General features: G+C 41.0%; 5 protein-coding genes across 9 annotated transcripts; 1 reads left to right on the top strand and 4 right to left on the bottom strand.

Moving 5' to 3' along the window:
- Positions 1 to 398: 398 nt before the first annotated feature.
- On the bottom strand, positions 399 to 4,575 carry bub3 (BUB3 mitotic checkpoint protein). 2 transcript variants are annotated; one of them, XM_070927408.1, is made up of 8 exons: positions 4,437 to 4,575; positions 3,350 to 3,544; positions 3,183 to 3,252; positions 2,897 to 3,048; positions 2,343 to 2,501; positions 1,979 to 2,156; positions 1,532 to 1,748; positions 399 to 597 (listed from the first exon to the last, which is right to left on the bottom strand). In XM_070927408.1, exons 2-8 carry the CDS (start codon positions 3,542 to 3,544, stop codon positions 588 to 590), a joined length of 981 nt encoding a protein of 326 aa, XP_070783509.1. In that variant the 5' UTR covers positions 4,437 to 4,575; the 3' UTR covers positions 399 to 587. The 2 variants fall into 2 exon arrangements, with proteins under 2 accessions (XP_070783509.1, XP_070783510.1); XM_070927409.1 differs by lacking the exon at positions 399 to 597 and having other exon boundaries at positions 968 to 1,748.
- Positions 4,576 to 6,273: 1,698 nt separating this feature from the next.
- Positions 6,274 to 7,451, bottom strand: hmx3b (H6 family homeobox 3b). Its single transcript, XM_070927431.1, has 2 exons — positions 7,172 to 7,451; positions 6,274 to 6,866 (listed from the first exon to the last, which is right to left on the bottom strand). Exons 1-2 carry the CDS (start codon positions 7,449 to 7,451, stop codon positions 6,274 to 6,276), a joined length of 873 nt encoding a protein of 290 aa, XP_070783532.1.
- Positions 7,452 to 9,978: 2,527 nt separating this feature from the next.
- acadsb (acyl-CoA dehydrogenase short/branched chain) lies at positions 9,979 to 14,577 on the bottom strand. The gene is made up of 11 exons (XM_070927059.1): positions 14,517 to 14,577; positions 14,029 to 14,182; positions 13,852 to 13,952; positions 13,540 to 13,746; positions 13,230 to 13,400; positions 12,866 to 12,991; positions 12,692 to 12,784; positions 12,487 to 12,576; positions 12,234 to 12,371; positions 11,778 to 11,877; positions 9,979 to 11,290 (listed from the first exon to the last, which is right to left on the bottom strand). Exons 1-11 carry the CDS (start codon positions 14,547 to 14,549, stop codon positions 11,214 to 11,216), a joined length of 1,290 nt encoding a protein of 429 aa, XP_070783160.1. The 5' UTR covers positions 14,550 to 14,577; the 3' UTR covers positions 9,979 to 11,213.
- Positions 14,578 to 15,332: 755 nt separating this feature from the next.
- On the top strand, positions 15,333 to 17,519 carry LOC139303720 (zinc finger protein Pegasus-like). 3 transcript variants are annotated; one of them, XM_070927551.1, is made up of 3 exons: positions 15,333 to 15,492; positions 15,584 to 15,772; positions 16,479 to 17,519. In XM_070927551.1, exons 1-3 carry the CDS (start codon positions 15,357 to 15,359, stop codon positions 17,408 to 17,410), a joined length of 1,257 nt encoding a protein of 418 aa, XP_070783652.1. In that variant the 5' UTR covers positions 15,333 to 15,356; the 3' UTR covers positions 17,411 to 17,519. The 3 variants fall into 3 exon arrangements, with proteins under 3 accessions (XP_070783652.1, XP_070783650.1, XP_070783651.1); XM_070927549.1 differs by having other exon boundaries at positions 15,357 to 15,481; positions 15,594 to 15,772; XM_070927550.1 differs by having other exon boundaries at positions 15,357 to 15,481; positions 15,597 to 15,772.
- Positions 17,520 to 18,633: 1,114 nt separating this feature from the next.
- On the bottom strand, positions 18,634 to 20,818 carry LOC139303453 (L-seryl-tRNA(Sec) kinase). 2 transcript variants are annotated; one of them, XM_070927277.1, is made up of 6 exons: positions 20,555 to 20,818; positions 19,933 to 20,188; positions 19,553 to 19,754; positions 19,382 to 19,457; positions 19,194 to 19,287; positions 18,634 to 19,096 (listed from the first exon to the last, which is right to left on the bottom strand). In XM_070927277.1, the coding sequence occupies exons 1-6, from the start codon at positions 20,771 to 20,773 to the stop codon at positions 18,879 to 18,881; spliced, it is 1,065 nt and encodes a 354-aa protein (XP_070783378.1). In that variant the 5' UTR covers positions 20,774 to 20,818; the 3' UTR covers positions 18,634 to 18,878. The 2 variants fall into 2 exon arrangements, with proteins under 2 accessions (XP_070783378.1, XP_070783379.1); XM_070927278.1 differs by having other exon boundaries at positions 18,915 to 19,096; positions 19,187 to 19,287.
- Positions 20,819 to 21,329: the final 511 nt, after the last annotated feature.

Raw genomic sequence — 21,329 nt, forward strand, 5'->3', positions numbered from 1 at the left:
ATGTCTATCAGCACAGGTCACTGTCTGGGGGCAAGTGGAGCCCTCGGCAAGATGAGTGGATCATCGCTTTCCCTCAACACATCATCAAGACAACGGCCTCTTCTGTACTGACACATTCCTAGCATTTCTTGGGTTTTCTTACACAGGTAGCGTAGAAATTAAAGTATGTACTGACTTTATGCTGCAAGTGTCAAACTCAGTGTTAAAAGACTGAAGGACAAGGACAGCTTCAGTGTCATTTTAAATGTAACTATCTTACGACAACATTTTATTATCATAAAAAAACATTTCATGTTTGATGACTTCAAAATGATCAAGCACAAACTGTCAAAAGGTGTATATAAAATCACTTTTAGTCAAGAAAAACAATAGTTGGTTGTCACAACATACATGAAACAATAAAATATTTAACAAGAGCCAGAACAGAGAAGAAAGGTTTTAACGAAGACAACTTACAAGAAAGAAAAATGGTTGTATTGGAATAGAAAGAAATGACAGGAAATATGGTAATGGTACACTGGATGCCAGCAGATAACCCAAATGTGATAAAAGGCTTCATACGCAGAGCGAACCATTCCAAGGTGGACTTAGGTTGACCTACACACCAAAAACAGGAGAGAACAGATTCAATCAACTCAGGAGCGATCACTGAACCAATGCATGGAGACAAGTGATATCCCATTCATTGAATACTGTTTCACAATATGTTTAATAGAGGTTCCACGTTCAATGTTGCTGCATTTCTCCATCTTATGTGATAGTACACCCAATATCTTGTTGGTCAAACAAAACAAGCAATTTGTCACCTTGGGCTCTGGGAACTTGTGATAAGCATTTTTCAGTTTTTTTTTTTTTTTTTTTTTTACATTTTATAGACTAAAATCAATTTTGACAATGAATCAAAAACAAAACAGATCAACATTGAATAAAATATTCAAACAATTGTTAGTTACATCCCTAACTGATGTGTCCTTTTAAATGCCAGCTTATTTCCTAACAGTGAGCCTTAACTGTAAGATATTTACTACAGGGCTTTAGAGGTCAAGTTGTTCTACACCTGCAGTGACCAGAAAAATACCAACAGGATTGAAATTGAACACACTTAGTAATGTTACTAATCACTGTTTTTACCATTTTCTTCACCCTCACTGATATACATGGAAAACCAAAACATCATAAACTAAAAGCATTTCAATATACCACAAGCCAATACAACAAACACAAACAGCCTCAAAAATGACATGATTTATTACATGGCTATTGTAGTAGTTTGCATTACAATGTACAGCAGGTTCCTATTTGTCTGGTCACTGAGAGTATATCTACAACAGCATAGACACACAAACCGGTGGGAAGACTTTAGAGTTTTTATCCATCTATCTTTCAACTGTCGGATATTGAAAAGTGGACGAACAGAGATACAGATCAGCATATGCTGCAGCTGGACGTGCTCCTTGTAAATGCAGCTGCTCACAGATTCAGTGAGAAGCAAACTGTCATACTGAGGACACAAGAGGTGAGGAAGACTCACTTGGGCTTGGTCTCGGCATCAGTGACTTGGCGGATGAAGATGGCGTCCTCTGGATGGCCGATGTCTCCCCTCTCATGCATGTAGGAGGCGGCGATAGCAAGCATGGTGCCGTCGTTATTGAAGGCCAGTGAGGCGATGCTGGTCGGGTACCTGTGGAACTGACACAGGCGCTTCTTGTTGAATGGGTCCCAGATGTTCACAAAGCCGTCTGAGCCACCTGGTGGAAGGAGAGGATCAAGGTCAACCTCAAAAGATTTAGGCTGCGTTACTGCTGAGATACGGATCTATAATAACTGTGTTCCTCGTGCAACCTTGGCAGCTCAATGCTAAAGGTCATATGAAAATGTGTAAGCTTTATAAAAACAGATTGCCCCATTACGGAAACAAACTAAACGTAGGAAGAAACAAATACTTGCTTTTGGCAAGTACTATTCTAGCCAATTGTACCTGTGGCAAAAGTGTTATGAACACTGTGAAATGAGATGGCATTGACAGGGTAAACATGCTCAATTCCATCCTCCTTCAGCCTGTGGCACTTGAAGGCGTACTTCTTCTTCTGAACCTCCTGGCTTGGGTCCAAGTACTCCACAGCTACACGTCCCTCGATTGAACTCAAGACGTAGCCCTGGAGCCAAGACAGAAAATATGAAATTACCATCCAACTTCTTCACATTAACACCGGAATCTGTTTCTGTAACATGATGCTCTATTAGGAGTAAATTATCCGCCAACTTTTAACTGCTGTCTGTATCTTTTATTAGTACTGTGTACACTTTAATTGATAGAAAGTCAATTCCAATTCAAGATGTACCTGTTTGTTGGGAAAGGCTCTAATGCAGCGAGTCTGATACTTGAGACTGGACTCTCTTCTTTGCTGTACGTAGCCCATGTTCCTCAAATCCCACACCAGGACTCGTCTTCCAGCTGTGCCAACGATCAGCCTATCTCCAGCCACAGAGAGGGTATACACCTTTAACAAAGATGACAAGTATGAGACAAGGGGGAGACACAACACTGGCAATGCCAAAAGTCTTACTTGATATCTACATAAACATGTAAAAATAAATGAGTCACAATTAAATAATAATGAAACACAGCTATTTAACAGTCAATGAACAAAATTATATGGCCTTCATTTTCTTATTTATGTCCAAATCCAATTTAATTAAAGGTACTTTCTGGAAAACATGTCATCTAAACAACAAGTTATCTAAAATGCTGTGTCTCATTAAGGTTTAGAAATAAACCTGGGACAAACAACACACAGAGAAGCTAGTAAGTTGTTTAGATTTTTTTGCAAGAAAGTCACTCATAATATCTTGCACACATTTACTGCAGTTATACTATACTGTGTATTTGCTCTACCTTTTCAGGCTGCGTGAAGGTGCCAGCATTGCAGGGGGTCCTTGGGTCCCACAGCCGAACTGATCTGTCCCAGCTACCAGTTACCATGACATTAACCTCTGGGCAGTATTCCACACAACGAATGGGGGCATCATGTGTTCCAACTATAGTATCTGTTTAAGGAACATATTAAACAACAGCATAAATAAAACACATACAGCAGATTAAGGGCAAGGTAATGAAGCTCTGCGATAGGTTTAGGTGATACTGGAGCCTTTTATCAGTACTTGGCAGGTTTGTGACATACCTTGGTCTGTGTTCAAATCATGGGTTTTTAATTGTGCATCTAAACCTCCACTCCAAGAATGTGTTGGGTCCTGCAAATAAAAGGGGAACGTTATCGGTGCGTACCACACTTTTATGTTTTGATATGGCAATAAGGGACCTAAACAAATATAATAATCTGTGACCTACATAAAAAGCACAGTCAAGAACTGGAGCTGTGTGCTGATACTTCATCCGCATGGTGTTGCCTCCGACATCATAGAGACGGACAGTGCAATCCCAGGACGAAACCAGCAGGAACTGGGTTGTGCTGGGGCTGAACTTGACAGCAGAGATGCTGTCCTCTGGTCCCTGGTTCAACTTGTACTCGTTTGAGCCTGTCATCTGCAAAACAAGGAAATCAAAGTCTGAAATTGAGACAATATGACACTCCAATGTGACTTTAATGAGACCCAATTGATACATCTGACACATTTAAATACTACACCTCAACACAAAACAATATACAGGGGGGACGCAAAAACCTTAAAATGTTGTGCAACCTAGTTCAACAACACCACAAACTAGAGCTTCAAAGTATAAATCAACATCTCTCTGACACAGCTGAAAAACAAAGATCAACTGAAAATAAACTACTGCCGCCGCTGACAATACCAGTTGTTAAAGTTCAGGATATTATAGAACCATAATATATAGAGTTGGTTTGCTTTTAAAGAAAGGAAAGGCCAGTTGTTTTATCTTTCGAACAATAGTGGGTGGCTCTGATATGGAAACGGTATTTTCCAAATCCTTAGCTAGCTAACAGTTAGATCACTTAATTGAGTTGCTAAAATCAATAAAAGCTGTAAGTTAGAGTTATAAAACATGTGTTATATAATTTTGTCTGTCTGAAAAACAACTGTCAAAATTAAATTTCCATCCAGAATTACACTAGGAGTAAGATACTGGCACATTGGTGGATCAATGGCTTTCCTGCTTGTTGTTAGCCTAGCTTAATGACAGCGGATGCGGATTTAGCTAACTAGCTAACTAGCTAACATTCTAGCTAAATAACATGGTTTTCTGTTGCCAGAGCTGGTGGAACAATAACTTTACTTTGTGAGTTTTCGATCACTTTTATTCTTCTGTCACAGTCAACATGAATTGTTTCGTTAACTTACATCCAGCAATTACACAAAGCCCACCACTACTACCACTGGTAGTTGCTAACGCTATCTAGTAACGGCAAAGATAACGTCGGCTAAATCCCTGGTGTTTGCCGTTTCGCTTCACTTACCACTTCAGTTTGGTGCCGTTCGGGCTCTCCTGATTCTTGTCTTTAACGGGACAAATGAGTATGCCTTGGTTTACAATAAAATATAATATATAACGTGGAAATGCTACAAAGCAATGTGGCTGCGTGAAGCTAACTCCCATGCAAGCGCCGCATATAGTCCAGAGGATGCTGATTGGTTGAGACGGATGTTCAAATTCCCGCCTGCGATATGATTGGTTGATTTGAACTCAAAGGATATTTCCGTTGTCTCAACACAGATCACATGACAAAGGACTGCTCTAGCTCGCTCTCTCGCTCTCTCGCTCTCTCTCTCTCTGTCTCTCTTTCTCGCGAATGATTTTACAACAGGTCGACTGGCTGAGTTAATTCAATATCCGCAAGGATAGGCTGCATATGGGCCTATCCCCGATGGCTTACGCTATTGCATGATATAAGCCTACTCTATCTGTGGGCTATATACAGTAGACTTCCCTCATATTCTTTTTTTTGTGGTTTGAGGAGTCATTTGCTAAAATATGTCTAATGTAAGAGAATAACATTTTTTTATTGGCCAACAGGTCATAGACTATTTCAGTCCTCTTCTCAGACGCCAACAAGAAAGAAAAATAACTCAGCCTTCTAAACACAATATCAATATTGAAATATTCAAATTTGTGAAAAATTAGCAATGTCTGACTCCTAGACTATTTAATCCTTTTAATTTGCCTTTTAATTGTGTGAGACAGCCTTTTGTTATATGCGTATCTATCAGTGCTATTTAAGAAATGTTAGAAATAATAACAAAACAATAACCCTATAGCAAGTGTTAGTCTGTAGTCCTAAAAAAAAATCCAGAATAATGGTTTCTCAAATGCTGCTAAAAATTAAAATTAGGCTGCCATCTCTCTAAGTGTCACAGGTCATCAGATTAAAAAAGATGGCCATCATTAATTAACTGTTAACTGTTAAAATGATCACATTTTTGGTTTGTATTTTGGAGAGCACCATGATCTCTGTATACCTTCAATTTTAAATCATTCCATCCTCACAAATGTTTGAAAACAAAGATCTTTACGACATGACTTAAATGAATGATTCTTCTTCCATGCACATCACAATTATATTAAGATACATTTCATTTTGGAACGAAATCTTTACTGAGCGTAAGACCATATAATATACAGAACTTTAATAACAATATCAGAGAAAACCCATACACAAAAACAGAGACTATTTTTGGCTCTTTCATGGCTTTAAAATTACCGGCAAAACATTGCGTCATAAAAACAATTGCCTATCACCTGCAGTTTTTCGGGGATTTAAGGATCACATGATTGTCCTCACTATTACAAAGAGAAAATGGGTGATTTGTTTTCTGTAAAAGTGAACTATAGGTAGCCTAATGTGAAGCCAACAGTATTGCACAATATTGGAAAATATCAAAATATGAAATTCCACATTTTTTGCTACAAACACTGACACAAATCTCTGTAAAATACATATGGACAGTCGACCCTGTTCTTTTTTTCCAAATTGAATACATTAAAATATATTCACCCTCTTGTGAGCATGTAACAATTTCACCAATAATAATAATAATAATAATAATAATAATAGTTTTAGGATGTCCCTCCTGTAACACCAGTTGGATCCAAATAGGGACTCTGTGTCTTGCTCAAAGACGCCTCAGCAGGATATGGATAATTACATACAATAATAATGATAATAATATTAATAATAATATTATGACCTATCATTGTGTCCATTGAATCTACAAAATATACAAAACTTTATTTTTTTCAATGACGGTCGCTCTCATTTAAAAACATATGAACAGCGCATGATGCCTCAGTCAGTGTTAAACAGGCCTCAGCAGGGGGACCGGGTGGGAATAGTACATGTGGTGGGGAAAAGCCAGGAGCGACTGGCTGCCCGGTGAGTTTGCGGCGGGGCCCCCGGCCGTTTCTGCGGCTCCGTTCTCGTGGTAAAGTATGGGAACCCGCACAATCCTCTGTGCAGCCGCGTGGCTCAGGTTGGCCGCCTCCAGCTCCGCGGCCAGCTGCCTTTTCCACTTATTCCTCCGGTTCTGAAACCAGATTTTCACCTGCGTCTCTGTCAGGTGCAGGGACGCGGCCAGGCCTGCCCTCTCCGAGCTGCTCAGGTAGCGCTTTATGTCGAAGGTGGACTCCAGCTGGAAGACCTGACTCCTGGAAAACACCGTGCGCGTCTTTTTCTTCCGACAGGGCTTCCTCTCGGAGTCCAACTCGTCCGTTTTTCTCCTCCAGTCGTCCTCCTGGTCTATTTCTTTCTTTGGCTCTTCCGAGTCACTTTCATCCAGTGCGATATCGTCGTCGGCACTTTCCTCTTTGGCATCTTGGTCGCTCTTTAGGAGATCCGGGGAGCGCCTGTCCGGTGCCGGTGATGCTTCCCTCAGGCTGGCCTTCTCAGACCCTGCAGAAAAAAAAATCAAATTTGATCCTCTAAGCAAATAAACGCGAGATCTGCAATGACAATCGCCTGTTTTTGTTTTATTCATTTAGACATTTATTGGTGGGATGTGCGTTTTTCCTTTTAAAATGTTGATATTTACTAGAAAGTTTGGGGACACAATTCCATATCATTCAGGGAATCATCTATATTTTAAAACCCACATTACTCACATCTTTCATGATAGGCCTTTTGCTGTATAATGAACCTGAAATCTGATTTTTCCAGAACACCACATTTCCTTTATCTTCAGAGTTAATCATATTTACCTCCAGTCCTCAGATGAGTCCCGAGCGCGTATGGATACCACCAGGTGGACGCTCTCTCCAAGTACTGCGCTGATAGTCCAATTCTCTGTGAGGACAACTCAAACCGAGGGAAAGACAAGTCGCCGAGCCGAGAGAAGAAGCTGCCTTCAAACACTCCTTTGGACGAGCCGAGGAAGCCTTTCGGTTTTGTGGGTTTGTCTTCAATGTTCAGCAGGTTCTTTATGGAGAACGGCGAGTCTTTTGCGGGTTGGCGAGTCTCCTGCGCATCAGAGTCTGCCATCACCGTTTACTGTTCGATGTGGCTCACCATTAAAACTTATCGAGGGATAAAAACACCTGAAAAAGATAGTCTTGTTTTACAGTCTATGTTAAAATCATACGGGAGAGAGGGAGAGAGAAAAAAACAGAAAGTCACCCGAAGCTGCGTCCAGCTCCTGAGGATGATCCGAGTGAGAGCGCAGAGATCACTGCGTCAAACTCGCGCTGGATTGTAATGATGAAATAAAGAATGCCATCCGAGTTAAAACGCGCTCGGTCTCTGCTATTGGGCAGGTACAATAGCAAATGGGATTTGAGATGAAACCGCGAGGGGCTGTGACGAGAATAGACTCCAAAGAAAGAGGCCGCGCAAGCGTTTTGCCTTCGGGCGCAACAGTACGCACCTACTTATCATCCAATTAGATTAAAGAGGAAAGTGTCTCAGGGTTTTGGGGGGCGTGCATGAGCGGCAATCACCTGTCAGTAAATTGAATAAACGGTCCAGGGATTATCACACCTCAACATGGAGCTGTTAGCAGCTTGGCATTGGCAAAAATATTACATAAATTACGCATATTTTACGCACTAATGTAAGCCACCGAAAATACATATAACAACAATAAATATTTTGAAATTTCGACTTAAAAAGTGACATTATATTTAGTTTTTACAGCACAGAAAGACTATCGACGATGTTGTTTGAAGCTGTTGCTGAACACTGTGACCTGCTGAGGATCAACCTGTGGTTCATCTGTTGTATCAAATATTCAAATATCCTCCGTTCCACCTGTGTGCAACAGGAAAGCAATACGCACTGTTCATTTCTCCTGGACCACAGCTCACTGACTTCAATGTAATTTTATTAGTCAGGAAGTGCTGCAGGCAGACATCAAATTGAATGCTTACCATTGTGATAAAGGCTTTTCAAATCAGCTTTGTACAAAAGTCTGCAAACACAGAGGGGCAGCAGGTGATGTAATGCACCGGGATGACACAACAAGTCTTGTATCTGTCACATATTATAACAATACCGGAGCTTGGATGCAGCAAATTACATTTGTATGTGTAATGAGACATTGATATGATCAAGTGTGATCACATTAGATAATAATCAGGAGAAGAAAAAGACACAAAATGAACAGGAGGGAGATTGAGTTTACATTTGTAAGCCTTCACACTGCTTGAAGGAACTATGTAAGCTTGACTGTATGTGTATGTATGCTTGCTTGAGGGACAGGTACGATGAATCCTGGATTTCTCAATCATAAAACTGGCCTCTAGTATGTGCTTTTACATAAGACGTCACTTCAGCAAAGCAAACACACAAAAAATATATACCTGTCACTGTGGACCAGTGAAGAAAAAAACCCTCCACATTTTTGTACAGCTTTTGGAAAAAGATGGTTTTGTATTTATCTGTGAGGTAATATTTGGCTCAGACTTATTAGTGTACATGGTTGAAAAATGAAAATAAATGTTTAAAAAAACACATGGGATTCAGATAAGATTAATCATTTAAACCAAACTTGAAGCAGATGCAGAGAACTAATCTAATAAATTGAATTTGCTCAACCTACAAACATGCAGCCTGTCCTTTTAGCTCATGGAGCGCTCTCCAGCTCTAAAGGACAACACTGTGTTTTGTGAAAAGCTACTTGAATCCCTGCATAATTAGAGGTCTCATAGCTGTGTTAAAGATGGGGGCGGAGAAAGAGGCTAGTTGAGCTGCCTTTGCCAATGCAAAGTGAAAAGCAGATAGCTGCGTTTCCATCAGATTATGTTCATTAAACAGAGACTTGCACAATAGACAGAACAAGTCAGAGTGGATCAGAGGGGGAAGCAAAGTACACTCAATCAATGATGCAAACACAGGCCTGCTTTCCCCTTTTCAATTTTGTCGTTTTAGTGGATTTTGGAAATGTTTGGGCAAACATGGAGCTGATCTTATTAGTAACATTTTGCTCTCAGTCTGTCGAGGCTTCATTTTGAACCTGTCGTGTTCACTCCAAAGTGATACGAAAGCACCCATTGTATCCTCAGGTTAATCAGATCCAGGGCAAGATTTAAAGTACAGAGGTTTAATCTAATTACATCACACATAATAGACTCTACTCATGTCAGATTATTAGTTCTATCAGTGAAGACTCATGCTTAAATTACTCACGCACTAGAATACATCTTTTACAGGATATGATGATGAAAAGACTCTGATGTTGGTCACTCTCTGTCTGACTGACATCTCAGAAACATACACATTTTCACGAGCACAGGAGATATTTCAGATAAATATAATCTATTATGTGGAGAATATCTTAAAATACCAAATAACTGTTGTGTTTGATCTGGTGTCAATATGTGACACTGAATATTTATCATAGTAAATAAAATCTTATGATCATAATAATAACTGTTAAATTAGGTTACAAAACATTTGGATTTTTTTTGTAGCATATTCAGTAAGTAGAATGACACAATGGGAAATTTTTAGTTACTGTTGTAGAATGGTTTGTCAACCGAAAGTATCTTTACATATTACTACATTTACTTTTCTGTTATAGACCAGTTTACTTTTCTGTGTTTAGTGTTAAAACGTGGTTTCAGGGCACAAGAGAAAGAGAACTTTGTTATCTCCCTGTTAAAATAAAAGTTTAATCAATGTCGTGAAATATGACATAATTGTGCATGGTTAGAGCGCATGAAAATGCTGTTATCCATTAAGGTCATGGAAAAGTGAATGTCTACATATTTGCCATTAAATAGTGTCAATCCCCACCATTGCAGCAGTCATGAATCTGACTTTTCCCACCCGTTAATAAATATTCTAAAGTAGTGTCAGTGATTAATGGCTTTCTATTTGTTAAACAGACATACATTCATTTTTTACAAGGGGTCATCCTGGATAAAGGCTATTACGGGTCTGTATACTTGGACACAGCTTGTCTGTGTTGTGTAAAACAAGAGACCTCATTTTACACAACACAAGGAAATATAATCAATCTCACCTGAAAAATGATCAGTGAGTCAATTATGCAAGGCAGCCTCTTCTCAACTGAAGCGCCAGCATAATTAAACTGATATAAAATATCATTAGAGGTGACAGGCTGTTAAAAGACGTGGTAATTGACTGCTCCTTCAGTGAGACTCAGACTTCTGTTGTCACTCTGGAGAATGCTGCCATCTAGTGACACAAGGTGGTATTAATCTGCAAACAGGTGAACCCTCAATCACATCAAAGAAAGATGGTTAATTGCACTACAGCATACTTCACATGTATTCACATTTATTGTCATTGATAGATCACTGTTTGTGAAATAACTTCCTCATTTACTCAACAAGGAGCTGTACAGTATTTATGGAGCATATAAGTGAGTGAACTGTTACAATCCACCTATTTTAGAGTATCGTGCAAAGAAACGAAAGTTATTGATCTCAGTCATAGCAGACCTTCTGAAGGCACTGACACATTCAAAGAAAATCCCATCAATGTCTGTCAAAAAGTCATTTCAAATGTTATTCTGATTTGGATTTATCACCATAAAAGAAAGAAAACAGGGGGAAAAAAATTACAACAGAGCAACTTTAACCCTAAAGCTGGGGAAATGTAACCACAACATCAGTAACATCAGTAGTGGGAGTAGAGTAAAAGCTGGTGATATAGACGACAAACAAACTGCAACAAACCTCTACAGCAATGCATTGCTGCTACATTAATCCCACCAAAGTCATTTGAGGAACAGAATATGGAGTGTAACACAGCAATCTTTCAGGCACCGGTCAGATGGTTTCAGTAGTCATACTCCTTATCAATGTACTTTGCCATCGTCGATAGCTGGACATTTGTCGTGCCCTCGTAAATGGCACCTGCACATAGAGACAAAACAAAGCAATAGAATGAATTCTTTCTCTACAAAACAAGGTCAATTTTGTCGCATTCCCCTGCAAAGCACATGAATCTGCAGCTTTCACTATCAGGAGACAAGGGGGCTTATTATGCAGCTCAGTCTGCCGGTGCTCCAGCTGGAGAATTGTGGAGCCAAAATGGTGGTGATGAAAGGAATAATGACATTTTGCCCTGGCAGCTTCCTTGGCTGTGTGTTGGTATAATGGCACTCTGAGGGGTCAGACAGGGGAATTCCTGCAGAGTCCGATTACAGCCACCGCTATCAGCCCTTCTCTCCACCCCACTCTGGTCCAATCACAGGCAGCTACACCTGACCTTCCTGCAGCCCTCATGATTTTTGTCCTTTCCACACTATAGCTTCAGTCGCAGTTACCTAAACCGCCTCTAATCTAAACAACAATATAACATAGTGTAAACACAAGTCAATATGTGTCCAGTCATGCTTACCAATTTTACAGTCTCTGTAGTATTTCTCTATGGGGTAGTCTTTAGTGAAGCCTACCCCTCCCATCCATTCAATGCATTTAGATGTGGTTAGGGTTGCAACCTGAGGAAGATAAAACATAACAGATATTATAATGACTTTAATTCAACCAGGAAGATGCTTCACAGAGATTGAAAATATCTTTTGTACAGGAGTTTCCTGGCTAAGCTAGTAGCACCACATAGAATAGATATAAAACACACTTGTAACATCGATGAATCGTGAAGAGAGTAATCAAGGTTAAACAACACAGATGAGATCAGAGAAATAATGTAAAATCTATAAAACAGCCAAGTACTGTTATAAGGACAAAAATCCTTGAAAACAAAATTAAAATAAAATAAATTTAAAGAAAGTTCCAAAACCCTCAGCAACACCATCCTTGTATTGAGCTGTAGTCAGTGAATAAGGAAGCTCACCTCTGCAGTGAAGTATTTAGCCATGCAGGCCTCCTTAATGAAAGGTCTCCCGGCTTCCATCAGACGAGCAGCGTTGTATGTCAGCAGCCGACCAGCTTCAATCTGCGTTGCTACGTGGGCTATTTGGTGCTGCATGCCCTGGAACACAAAGAGTGCCATAACAACATCACTGAATACACTGGCCTCCAGAACAATGCGACTAATCACAAACACGTTATGTAAAAAGGGAATGGAATCAATTTTGGATCTCCACCTGGAAGTCAAAGATACGTTTTCCAAACTGCACCCTCTGTCTGGTGTAAGGAATAGTGTGGTCAAAGCAACCCTGTGCCAGCCCGAGCATCTGAAACACACAGTCAGCATATGCAACATTTCCATTTTTACACTTTGTACTCTTGAATAGAGCACACTTACCTTGTTTAAAATACTTTACATTAAAAAAATGTCTGATGGTTTACCTGAGCGGCAATTCCAATCCTGCCCTCATTCAACATTCCGATAGCGTACTTGTACCCATGACCGATCTGTCCCAAAATGTTCTTCTCTGGTATCTACAACAAAGAACAGAAAGTTAGTAACAGCATGCATTTGTTTCACATTGATCTGGTTCAGTACATAGTGTTTGGTAGTACCTTGACATTGTCAAAGTTGAGGGGGCAGGTGGACGACGCGCGCAGGCCAAGCTTGTTCTCCTTCTTGCAAATCTCCAGCCCCTCTGTGTCCCGGTCCACGATGAAGCAGGTGATGCCTCTGTATCCCTGTCAATCAAAAGAGAAGTCGTAATTCAACTCTATGATCCTTTTTGTTTTTACAATTTATGATGTTGCAGTTTTGGATTACATATTCATGGTACTCAACAGCTGAAGTGCATTTAAGCAGACAGGGAAAGTCAGATGTTACTCTTTATTGTAAGATGATGAGATCACGTATTTCTACATTAAGATCTTCCAAGAGAAACATAGTAAATAACTGAGTAAGTTGTGAGCAGTTACTCACAGCAGAAGGGTCCACATTGGCCATCACCAGGAAAACACCCGCATTCTCCGCATTGCTGATCCACATCTTAGATCCATTGATGACGTAATAGTCCTTATGTTTTTCAGCACGTGTCTTCAGAGCAAAGGCATCACTCCCCGACTCTGCTTCAGAGAGGCAGAAGCTTCCAATCTGTGTGACATGACACAAAAGGAAGTGCAGGAAAACATTACAACAAACACAGAATATAAACAGTCAGTCAAGAGATCTACAGTATTACACTTCAGAATATGTGGCTGGTCATCTAACATCTTCATAATACATGGCTCACCATGTCGGTTGACAGTCGGCTGAGATACTGCTCTTTCTGGGCTGGTGTACCCAGTTTGGCAAACAGTGTGTTGATCAGTGTGTTCTGGATGTCACAGAGCACGGCCACAGAGGGGTCCACCTTCGCCAGCTCCTCAATGACCAGAATGGAGGAGAAGAATGTAGAGCCAGTGCCGCCGTATTCTGGGTCAATCTCAATGCCCATGAGCTGTAAAAAAAATTCAATATCAAAGTCACTGGATATAAAAAAGGCACTGACACTGACGTATGTTAATGACACATCAGTTAATTCACAATTACATGAATTACATACACCCTGTTCAAAGAGAGATTTGATCACTTCCGCGTCCATGGCAGAATTTTCATCCATCTTCGACACAAGCGGAGCAATACGCTCTTGTGCATATTTCTTCACTGTCAAAAAAAACAAGACAGATGTTTAGTGTTTGTCTCCAGCTGTAGGACACGTGTTGCGAGATTCACAGCTCACCTGCTTCCCTCATCATGCTTTCCTCCTCTGAATATGTTTGAAGCGGAGGAAAGGACACCACCTGGTCTGAAGCCACATCTGGGGAAGGTCTGTTGGACAGGCTCCTCCATCCAGGCTGGCATGCACCCCACGGTCTACAGACCTGTCTGCAAGACTGGAAACAAGACAGACAACGGTGGAAATGTGCATCTCCGTGTTTGCGTATATATGCACAGCGCTAGGCTGTCATGTCATCATTCACGACAAATGTTAAGCAATTAGACGTTTCTTTTAGTGATCAGCTACTGCCGAGTTTGTGATGAAGGAAGTTCGTTTGTGCTCTCAAGCATGCTAGCGTTAGCCGTCCGTTAGCTAGTAAAGTCACATCAGCAAGAGCCAGCCAGGTTACGTAATTCAAGAATAAAGGACTGATACAGTGGACAATATGTTCAACGCAGCGCAGAAACCCTGCAAATGTAAATAACTACGATCATGATATGCAGCCTCACCTTTGAGAAAACCCGGACCAACGGGGCAGCCATGATTTGTTACAAAATGTTTACATGTGATGCTACCTTCAAGTGCCCCTTGTACGAGTCAGGCACTCGAAACTTTGGTAGCATATATTATTTAAAGATAAAACTATTGAGTAAGCACAAAACGAATTTAAGCTACCAGTCATGATGCTCGTTATCAGTAGGTTTGAACAAAAATAAACTGAAAGTGCTTTGCTGCGTGTAAAGAAATGTATGTGTTTTTTTTTATGAAGATGTGACTTTTGTACTTAATTATAGACTGTGACATACTGTGATTACATGAAAGGGACTAACTGGGGTTTCTTGGCAACCCGGATAACATAGAAAAAGACCCCACGTATTTAAGAAGCGTTCTTGAGACTCGTTTGTATGAGTGAAGTTGATGGACCTTGTATTTTCAGATAGTCCCGAAGGCAACAGTTGCGTTTGGGGGTGTTGAACTGAAAACGGAAGTGTTCACCTGGTAACAATTCTAGCCGGATAATTTATCCTCAGGGCCCAATGTACACACTTCCCTCTGCTTAGCGATAATGTTAACTTATTTACTTAGACGCTGAAAGGTAAGGTATATGAACTGCGCTGAGGACGGTGTTAGATAGTCAGCGTTATAAATAGTGAAAATTGCTGTAACGGGTCGAGCTAGCTAGGCAACGTTAGCATTGTTGTTAATAGCTATGAGCTAACCTATTTTATAGGCAGCTACGTTAGCTACTCTAGGTTTTCAGCAGTCACATGTGAAAGCTGAGGTGGCTCACGTCTGACTATCGACCCGTCTCCTCTGGATATTTTCAGTTTCAATACAGAAGAAGGAAAATGGAAGAGATAAAGACCGAGCCTGTGGATTTTGTGAGGGAATTTCAGGAATACCTGACACAACAAACCCAGCATGTCAACATGATCTCGGGCTCTGTTTGCGGAGAAAAAGAGTCTGGGGAGCCGTTTCAAGCCGGTAGGAAGCGAGTACAATACATTTTATACAGCAAAAACATCGTTGATAAGTAAAGAGTAAAATATTAAAGTCATTGTGCGTTCGGTTTTAGTTGCCCCCAGGAGTGAGCAGAATGGTCTGGACCCTCCGTCTGTGGAGGTGAGCCTGTCCATGGAGGATGGGTCAGATGTACAGATGGACGGCCTGGAGAGGACCTGCGATGGGAAGTACAAGTGCAGCTACTGCAGCTATGCCAACAAGGGCATGGCTCGTTTAATAGAGCACATTCGCATCCACACAGGTCAGTGGTTCCACTGGATTTATTCATTAAGGCAACACCATAGCTAAAAACACTAGTCAATCTGTTCCCAGTCAACTACTACGTCATAATTGTACCATATATGTCAGCTACATGTCTGTTTTCTCACTTAAAGTGTAGATAGTGTTACGATAGAGTCCTCCCATATGCAGTTTCCTGTCTTATTAAATGCAAAATCCTGCCCAAATCTGTGACTGACATAGTTTCGCATTCTAGTTGGTCATAGACTGAACACAGATGTGCAGTTAGTTAATTCTCAAAAACCCAGTTAGCCTGTTATTAATGTTTCATCACAAGTTCAACTGGTATCAGTGTTTATCATTTGTCCTGTCATAAATTGTATCCTAGGATTTTATATTGTTAATCATAGCAAGCAATTCTGTCTAAATTAACAATACAAAGTGATTAGTAAGTCTAATTTATGTTGATTCTTGAGAATGTCTGCTTGTGATGAAATGACAATTATGAGATGACCTACATCAACTAGACAATTTAGGATGAAATATTAGAATAAGATCTTCTTGCTATCTCTTTGTCTATATCATCTGGCCCCATTTTGTATAATCCCTTGTGTAGCACACATTCTACATAGTACTTCCTGCCTCACCACTCTTTCACAGTAAATTATGTTTGGTAATATCAATATTATAACTGCAATGATGTCTTGATGATTCTGATTGTCACCCAGGAGAAAAGCCTCACCGCTGCCAGCTGTGCCCGTTTGCTTCAGCATACGAGCGCCACTTGGAAGCGCACATGCGCTCGCACACAGGAGAGAAGCCGTACAAGTGTGACCTCTGTGCCTTCCGCTGCAGTGACCGCAGCAACCTGTCGCACCACCGTCGCCGCCGCCACAAGCTTCTGCCCACGAGGGTCGTCCGCTCTCCTTTCTCCAACAAGAGAATGTTGAGCTCCCTGCAGAAGAGGACAGGGTCGCTGGGCTTCAGCAGGCGACTGCTCATCAACTTCAACCCTAACTCCATGGTGATGCCAAAGACGGATTATCTGAATGACTTGTCCCACAAGATCCACCACCATTTGAACAGCAGTGAGTACAAGAACCTTCCCAAGGTAGATGAGAACGACAGTCGCAACAGAGGCACTAATGGTTTGACTTATAATAACCCGCTTGACCAGCTGTCTACACTTGCTGGCCAGTTGGCCGACCTTCACCCTGAGTCTCAGACTCCTGTATCCCCAGACAGGGAGTCCTTAATAGACGAGAAGCCCATCCTCATACAACAGGTCTCTAGTGAACAACTTGCAATGTGTTCAAACGGAGTGCAGACTTCACCACCTAAAAAAGAATCTCCCACCTCAGGCCACGGGAGCTGCAGTCCTGTTCCCGGCGTCGGCTTTGAGAACAGCATGAACACTCTTACTGCGAGTGTTAGCAACAGCCAGCCGAGCACACCCGCCCCTGCCCTGGCCACACCGGACCAACAGCTCTCACATAAATGCCAACATTGTGATATTCACTTTCTGGATAATATCCTGTACACAATTCACATGGGCTGCCATGGCTACGAACATCCATTCCAGTGCAACATCTGTGGCCACATGTGCGTAGACAGATACGACTTTGCATGCCATTTTGCCCGTGGACAACATAACAAGTGATTCCTTGCAACATAGATGCATATGGAGACTTACATCCTGGTGTTTTCAGTATATTGCTTGTACGGCATCTCAACATGGTGACACTGATTTCCATTTTATATTTTTGTTATGTACAGTTTACTATTACATTTTATTTTATACTCACTAACTGCACTATGTTGCAGCATATATACTTATTGCAGTTCGACATGGCTCCCAACTTTGAGCTTTGAGCTTTTCATATTTGTTTTGGATTGATAAATACAAAGGGTGGACAAAAACAACAGAAACATCTTGCAATACAACAGCTCTGCAGTAAAAACACAAATTGAAGTCCACAAAATGTCGTTTCAACTGGTCCTACAGTCAGTATTAGTTAGCGCAGTGTGACCACTGTCCCTTTTCGCCAATGCAGCTGCTTGTGTTTGGCACATTATCATGATTTTAGGGATTTGCCATGTCTCATTACTTTGCAGTGAATCATCAGGATTTCACTCGGCTCCTAAAGTAAATCACAATGACACAGGACATTTTAAATAAAATGGTATTTAACTCCAAACATTACGAGTTTCAGCAGCTCAGTGTTTATTGTGGGGCTGTTAAACTGTCATTTTGTCCACCATCTGTATATCACTTGTTAGTCCAATTATACACCAAAGTTTCCGTCTCAGTTAAATTAGTTGCCGATGTTCAGAGACTGACTGTTCAAAACAAGTTTGTGTCCAGCAGCCAGACTCATTATAATCCTGCTTTCTGTTGTGACATTTATTTATACCTCACTCCATAGACAGAAGGTGCCAACTAAATCAATCAGTAATATTTTAGATCGATTTAAATAATGTTTTTTGTTACTAATTTATACTCATGAAACAACTTTCTACATTTATTATTGTCTTGTGTAGTTCTGTGGTACTGTACATACCAGTTTTTAATGCATCTAATTTCACTGTAGCCACGTCTTATTTGTATAGTAGCGGATGTTGAGACACTGTAAAAATCATTAAGATGTAATGTGATGTAGTTACTTTTTATTAACTTTTACTTTTATTAATATTAATATTCAGTTGGTTGGCTTGTTTATATGTGGTTACCTTATTATGAACGGAAAGTGAAAATGTGAGATTAATGGGCTTTTATTTCTTTAGTTTATATTGTGTATCCAGATAGAGATTCAAATGTTATCTGGTCAACATTTATCTGCAGAGACGATGTCGACGACCTGTAGTGTATCCCTCTATCTTGAGTTTGAATACGTTTTTAGTTTAAAGTTTGGCTTCAAAAAAAAAGTTATTAATTACTAGATCAAATGATACGATACATGCATTTTCTTTGTTTCACTTAGTGCCACAATGATCCCCAAACTGAAGAGCAGGCGACCAGCCATAGTACATTTTATTTACATTTAATTAAGTACAGAGTATCACACATTGACTTGTGACTTTTGATGCCATTAAATCTGCCTTTGTGAAAATCCAAGAAAAGATTCAAGTCATTTATTTTCATTTATGACTCTCAACAGGATTTCCCTTTTCTCATGATCAAAGACGTCCACTGCCGTCTTCACCACACGTTCTACAACAATGTCCTCTTCTTGGGTGAAAGGCACTTCTTGAAGCAACTGTCTCCGCAGGTTGTGAAGAAATGTTGCTTTGGATTCATTCAGCTGAGCGGCCAAAGACCTCATGTGCTCGGGGGTTACTTGATTTTCTAAAGTTAAGGTGACAAAATGGTTGTTATGCTGGGCTGCAAATGACAAACTGAGTAAAATATTAAACGTGTAGTTTTAATAAAGCTCACAACTGGCCTCTGGCAGTCTTCATGGCTTCAGAGATGAGGCGTCGACAGGCCTGGTCAGCCTGGTGAAGCACACTAGTGGCACATTTAAGGCGGTCAGCCTCCTGCACCGTATGAGATCACAACACAAATAAATTCTTCATGCATATTTAAAATCCACGATTAACATTAACTCTGATAGGAGCTATGTTGACTCACCGTTTGTTCAGTGTTGTCCTCAGCTGGGCTCAGCGGGTTGCTCAGTGCAGAGGAGATCAACTCCATCACCCTCTGGCTGAGGAAGAGAAACAGACAGAGAGTTACAAATGAATACCTGAGCACGTGAACTTCGGTAATAAGGGTTAATAACTGCTTATTCTGCTGTCTTACATGTCACATGCAGACAAATTGTCTGTGGTGTTGAGGGAAATGCTGTTTGTCTCCCATGAGTTCTTCAGTGGATTGGGAGACTCCAAACGATTCACCATCTCCAGTATCACCTCAGAGGGAATGGGTTGAGATCTGCTCTGGTTTCTGCTGATGCAGGACTCCAAATCACACTGCAGATACACCTGGCAGAAACCCAGAGAATCTAAAAAGACAAGTGGCAAATTAATTCAACCAAAGGGACACTGTTTAAAGGACATACGGCTGGTTTTGTAAGCAGATGTCTAAAATATACAACATTTGTACTTGAAAAGTACCAGTGTGGTCCTTTATCAACATTCAAGTTAGTGGCCTATGCTGTAGACAGAAAACCAAGCGCTTACACTTTCTTGCAAGTTGGTACACTTCATATCTCATGCTTGGATAGTAGAAGTTGTCATCCAGTAGAAAGAGAAGAGATGCCCGGTCAGCCTGAGAGTGGTCCAAAGCTTCAGGCTGCTGAAGAGTTTGAATGCATTGTTCCCATGCAGCCCTGTTGATCTGACAGCTGCTCGGCAGCTCTGCCAAAACGTGAGGTTTCTCCAAGAACTGCTCAATGCACCGCAAAACTGCTTGTCTGTGTAACTTCCACTTAGTGTGCTAGAAAGGAGGGAAAAATTCGTCAATTAATAAAATCTGAGATATGAAGTTACACTGTTATAGCACAAAACACAGAAACCCAAATCTGGTACTTTTTTAGAATTTAGTAATCGTTTTTGGTCTATAAATGCCAGAAAATTGTAAAAGAAATGCCCTTCACAAGTTCCCACAGACTAAGTTGCCTTTCAAGTTGCTTGTCTTGTCCAACGACCAGTCCAAAACCCAAAGATATTCCATTAAATATAAAACCCTGAATGCGGTGTCATCAGATGGCACTTTTTGGAGTTGCCAGTAGATAGACGGTATGATTAATTCAAATCCTGAACTCGCAGTACAAATACGCCAATTTAGCTTAACTGTCTTTACCATGTCTTGCATTTTGACACCGTCCTCCACCACTCTGGTATGAAAAGCATGCTCCGGGATCAGGTCGTCATACGGCACCACACTGGCTCTCCATCCGTGCTGTGCAGCGGTGTTGAGGACCTTGTGGGCCAGCGTGGACTTCCCAGCAGCAGGGAGCCCGCAGAGGACACACAGACAGGCCGAGGCCCGGCCGACACCCCCAGCTTCGCCTGCTGCCATGAGCTACCAGAGAGCCGCTTTAAAGTTCAGCTTTTTACATGGTGTTGTAGCTATGGGTAGTTGCAGGTGAAGGCTAACTTCCGCATCATGCCGTGTCAAAACAAAATGAATATGTGTAACTTCCGGGCACGTTACTTTCAAAATAAAAGCCCAGTAAGATAGGAAGTAAGGCATGTAAAGAAGGGAGATGTCCAGCAGAAGTGGAAAATGTCTTTATTGAAGCTCCGGGGCCCTGTGAGCTAAATAAATGTTTGCAGATTAGGGGAAAACATCAAAGTTTATGCAAATGTAGGAGTCCTGTGACAGTCCAACATGTTTTTTCTAACACAAGGGGTGCATTGTTTAAGACAGTGACTCCCAACCCCTCAAGACATCCGAGGAAATAAATTGAGGGGTCACCAGATATTTGTTCACCCTCTAAAAATAATTTAAATGAAACAATCCGAGAGGGAAAAATCCCTCTTTGAATTGTTCACAGCTCACGTCCACACTGGGGGGGGGCAAACAAACCTAGGTAGGTTTGTTTGGCCAATATGAGAACCTGCAACTGACTGGA

Source organism: Enoplosus armatus, chromosome 20, assembly GCF_043641665.1.
Source record: "Enoplosus armatus isolate fEnoArm2 chromosome 20, fEnoArm2.hap1, whole genome shotgun sequence".
Taxonomy (NCBI): Eukaryota; Metazoa; Chordata; class Actinopteri; order Centrarchiformes; family Enoplosidae; genus Enoplosus; species Enoplosus armatus.

Coding starts and splice junctions, on each gene's coding strand:
- bub3 (XM_070927408.1), bottom strand. CDS start 3,544: ATGACAGGCTCAAACGAGTACAAGTTGAACCAGGGACCAGAGGACAGC. Junction 3,049..3,182: donor TGATTTGAACACAGACCAAG/GTATGTCACAAA, acceptor TTCCTTAAACAG/ATACTATAGTTGGAACACAT. Junction 2,502..2,896: donor CCTTCACGCAGCCTGAAAAG/GTAGAGCAAATA, acceptor TCTTTGTTAAAG/GTGTATACCCTCTCTGTGGC.
- hmx3b (XM_070927431.1), bottom strand. CDS start 7,451: ATGGCAGACTCTGATGCGCAGGAGACTCGCCAACCCGCAAAAGACTCG. Junction 6,867..7,171: donor GACTCATCTGAGGACTGGAG/GTAAATATGATT, acceptor TTTTTTCTGCAG/GGTCTGAGAAGGCCAGCCTG.
- acadsb (XM_070927059.1), bottom strand. CDS start 14,549: ATGGCTGCCCCGTTGGTCCGGGTTTTCTCAAAG. Junction 14,183..14,516: donor TGGTCCGGGTTTTCTCAAAG/GTGAGGCTGCAT, acceptor TCTTGTTTCCAG/TCTTGCAGACAGGTCTGTAG. Junction 13,747..13,851: donor AATCTCTCTTTGAACAGGGT/GTATGTAATTCA, acceptor TTTTTTTTACAG/CTCATGGGCATTGAGATTGA.
- LOC139303720 (XM_070927551.1), top strand. CDS start 15,357: ATGGAAGAGATAAAGACCGAGCCTGTGGATTTTGTGAGGGAATTTCAG. Junction 15,493..15,583: donor TGGGGAGCCGTTTCAAGCCG/GTAGGAAGCGAG, acceptor GTTCGGTTTTAG/TTGCCCCCAGGAGTGAGCAG. Junction 15,773..16,478: donor GCACATTCGCATCCACACAG/GTCAGTGGTTCC, acceptor ATTGTCACCCAG/GAGAAAAGCCTCACCGCTGC.
- LOC139303453 (XM_070927277.1), bottom strand. CDS start 20,773: ATGGCAGCAGGCGAAGCTGGGGGTGTCGGCCGGGCCTCGGCCTGTCTG. Junction 19,288..19,381: donor AGGACAACACTGAACAAACG/GTGAGTCAACAT, acceptor CATACGGTGCAG/GAGGCTGACCGCCTTAAATG. Junction 19,097..19,193: donor AGCCATGAAGACTGCCAGAG/GCCAGTTGTGAG, acceptor CCTTAACTTTAG/AAAATCAAGTAACCCCCGAG.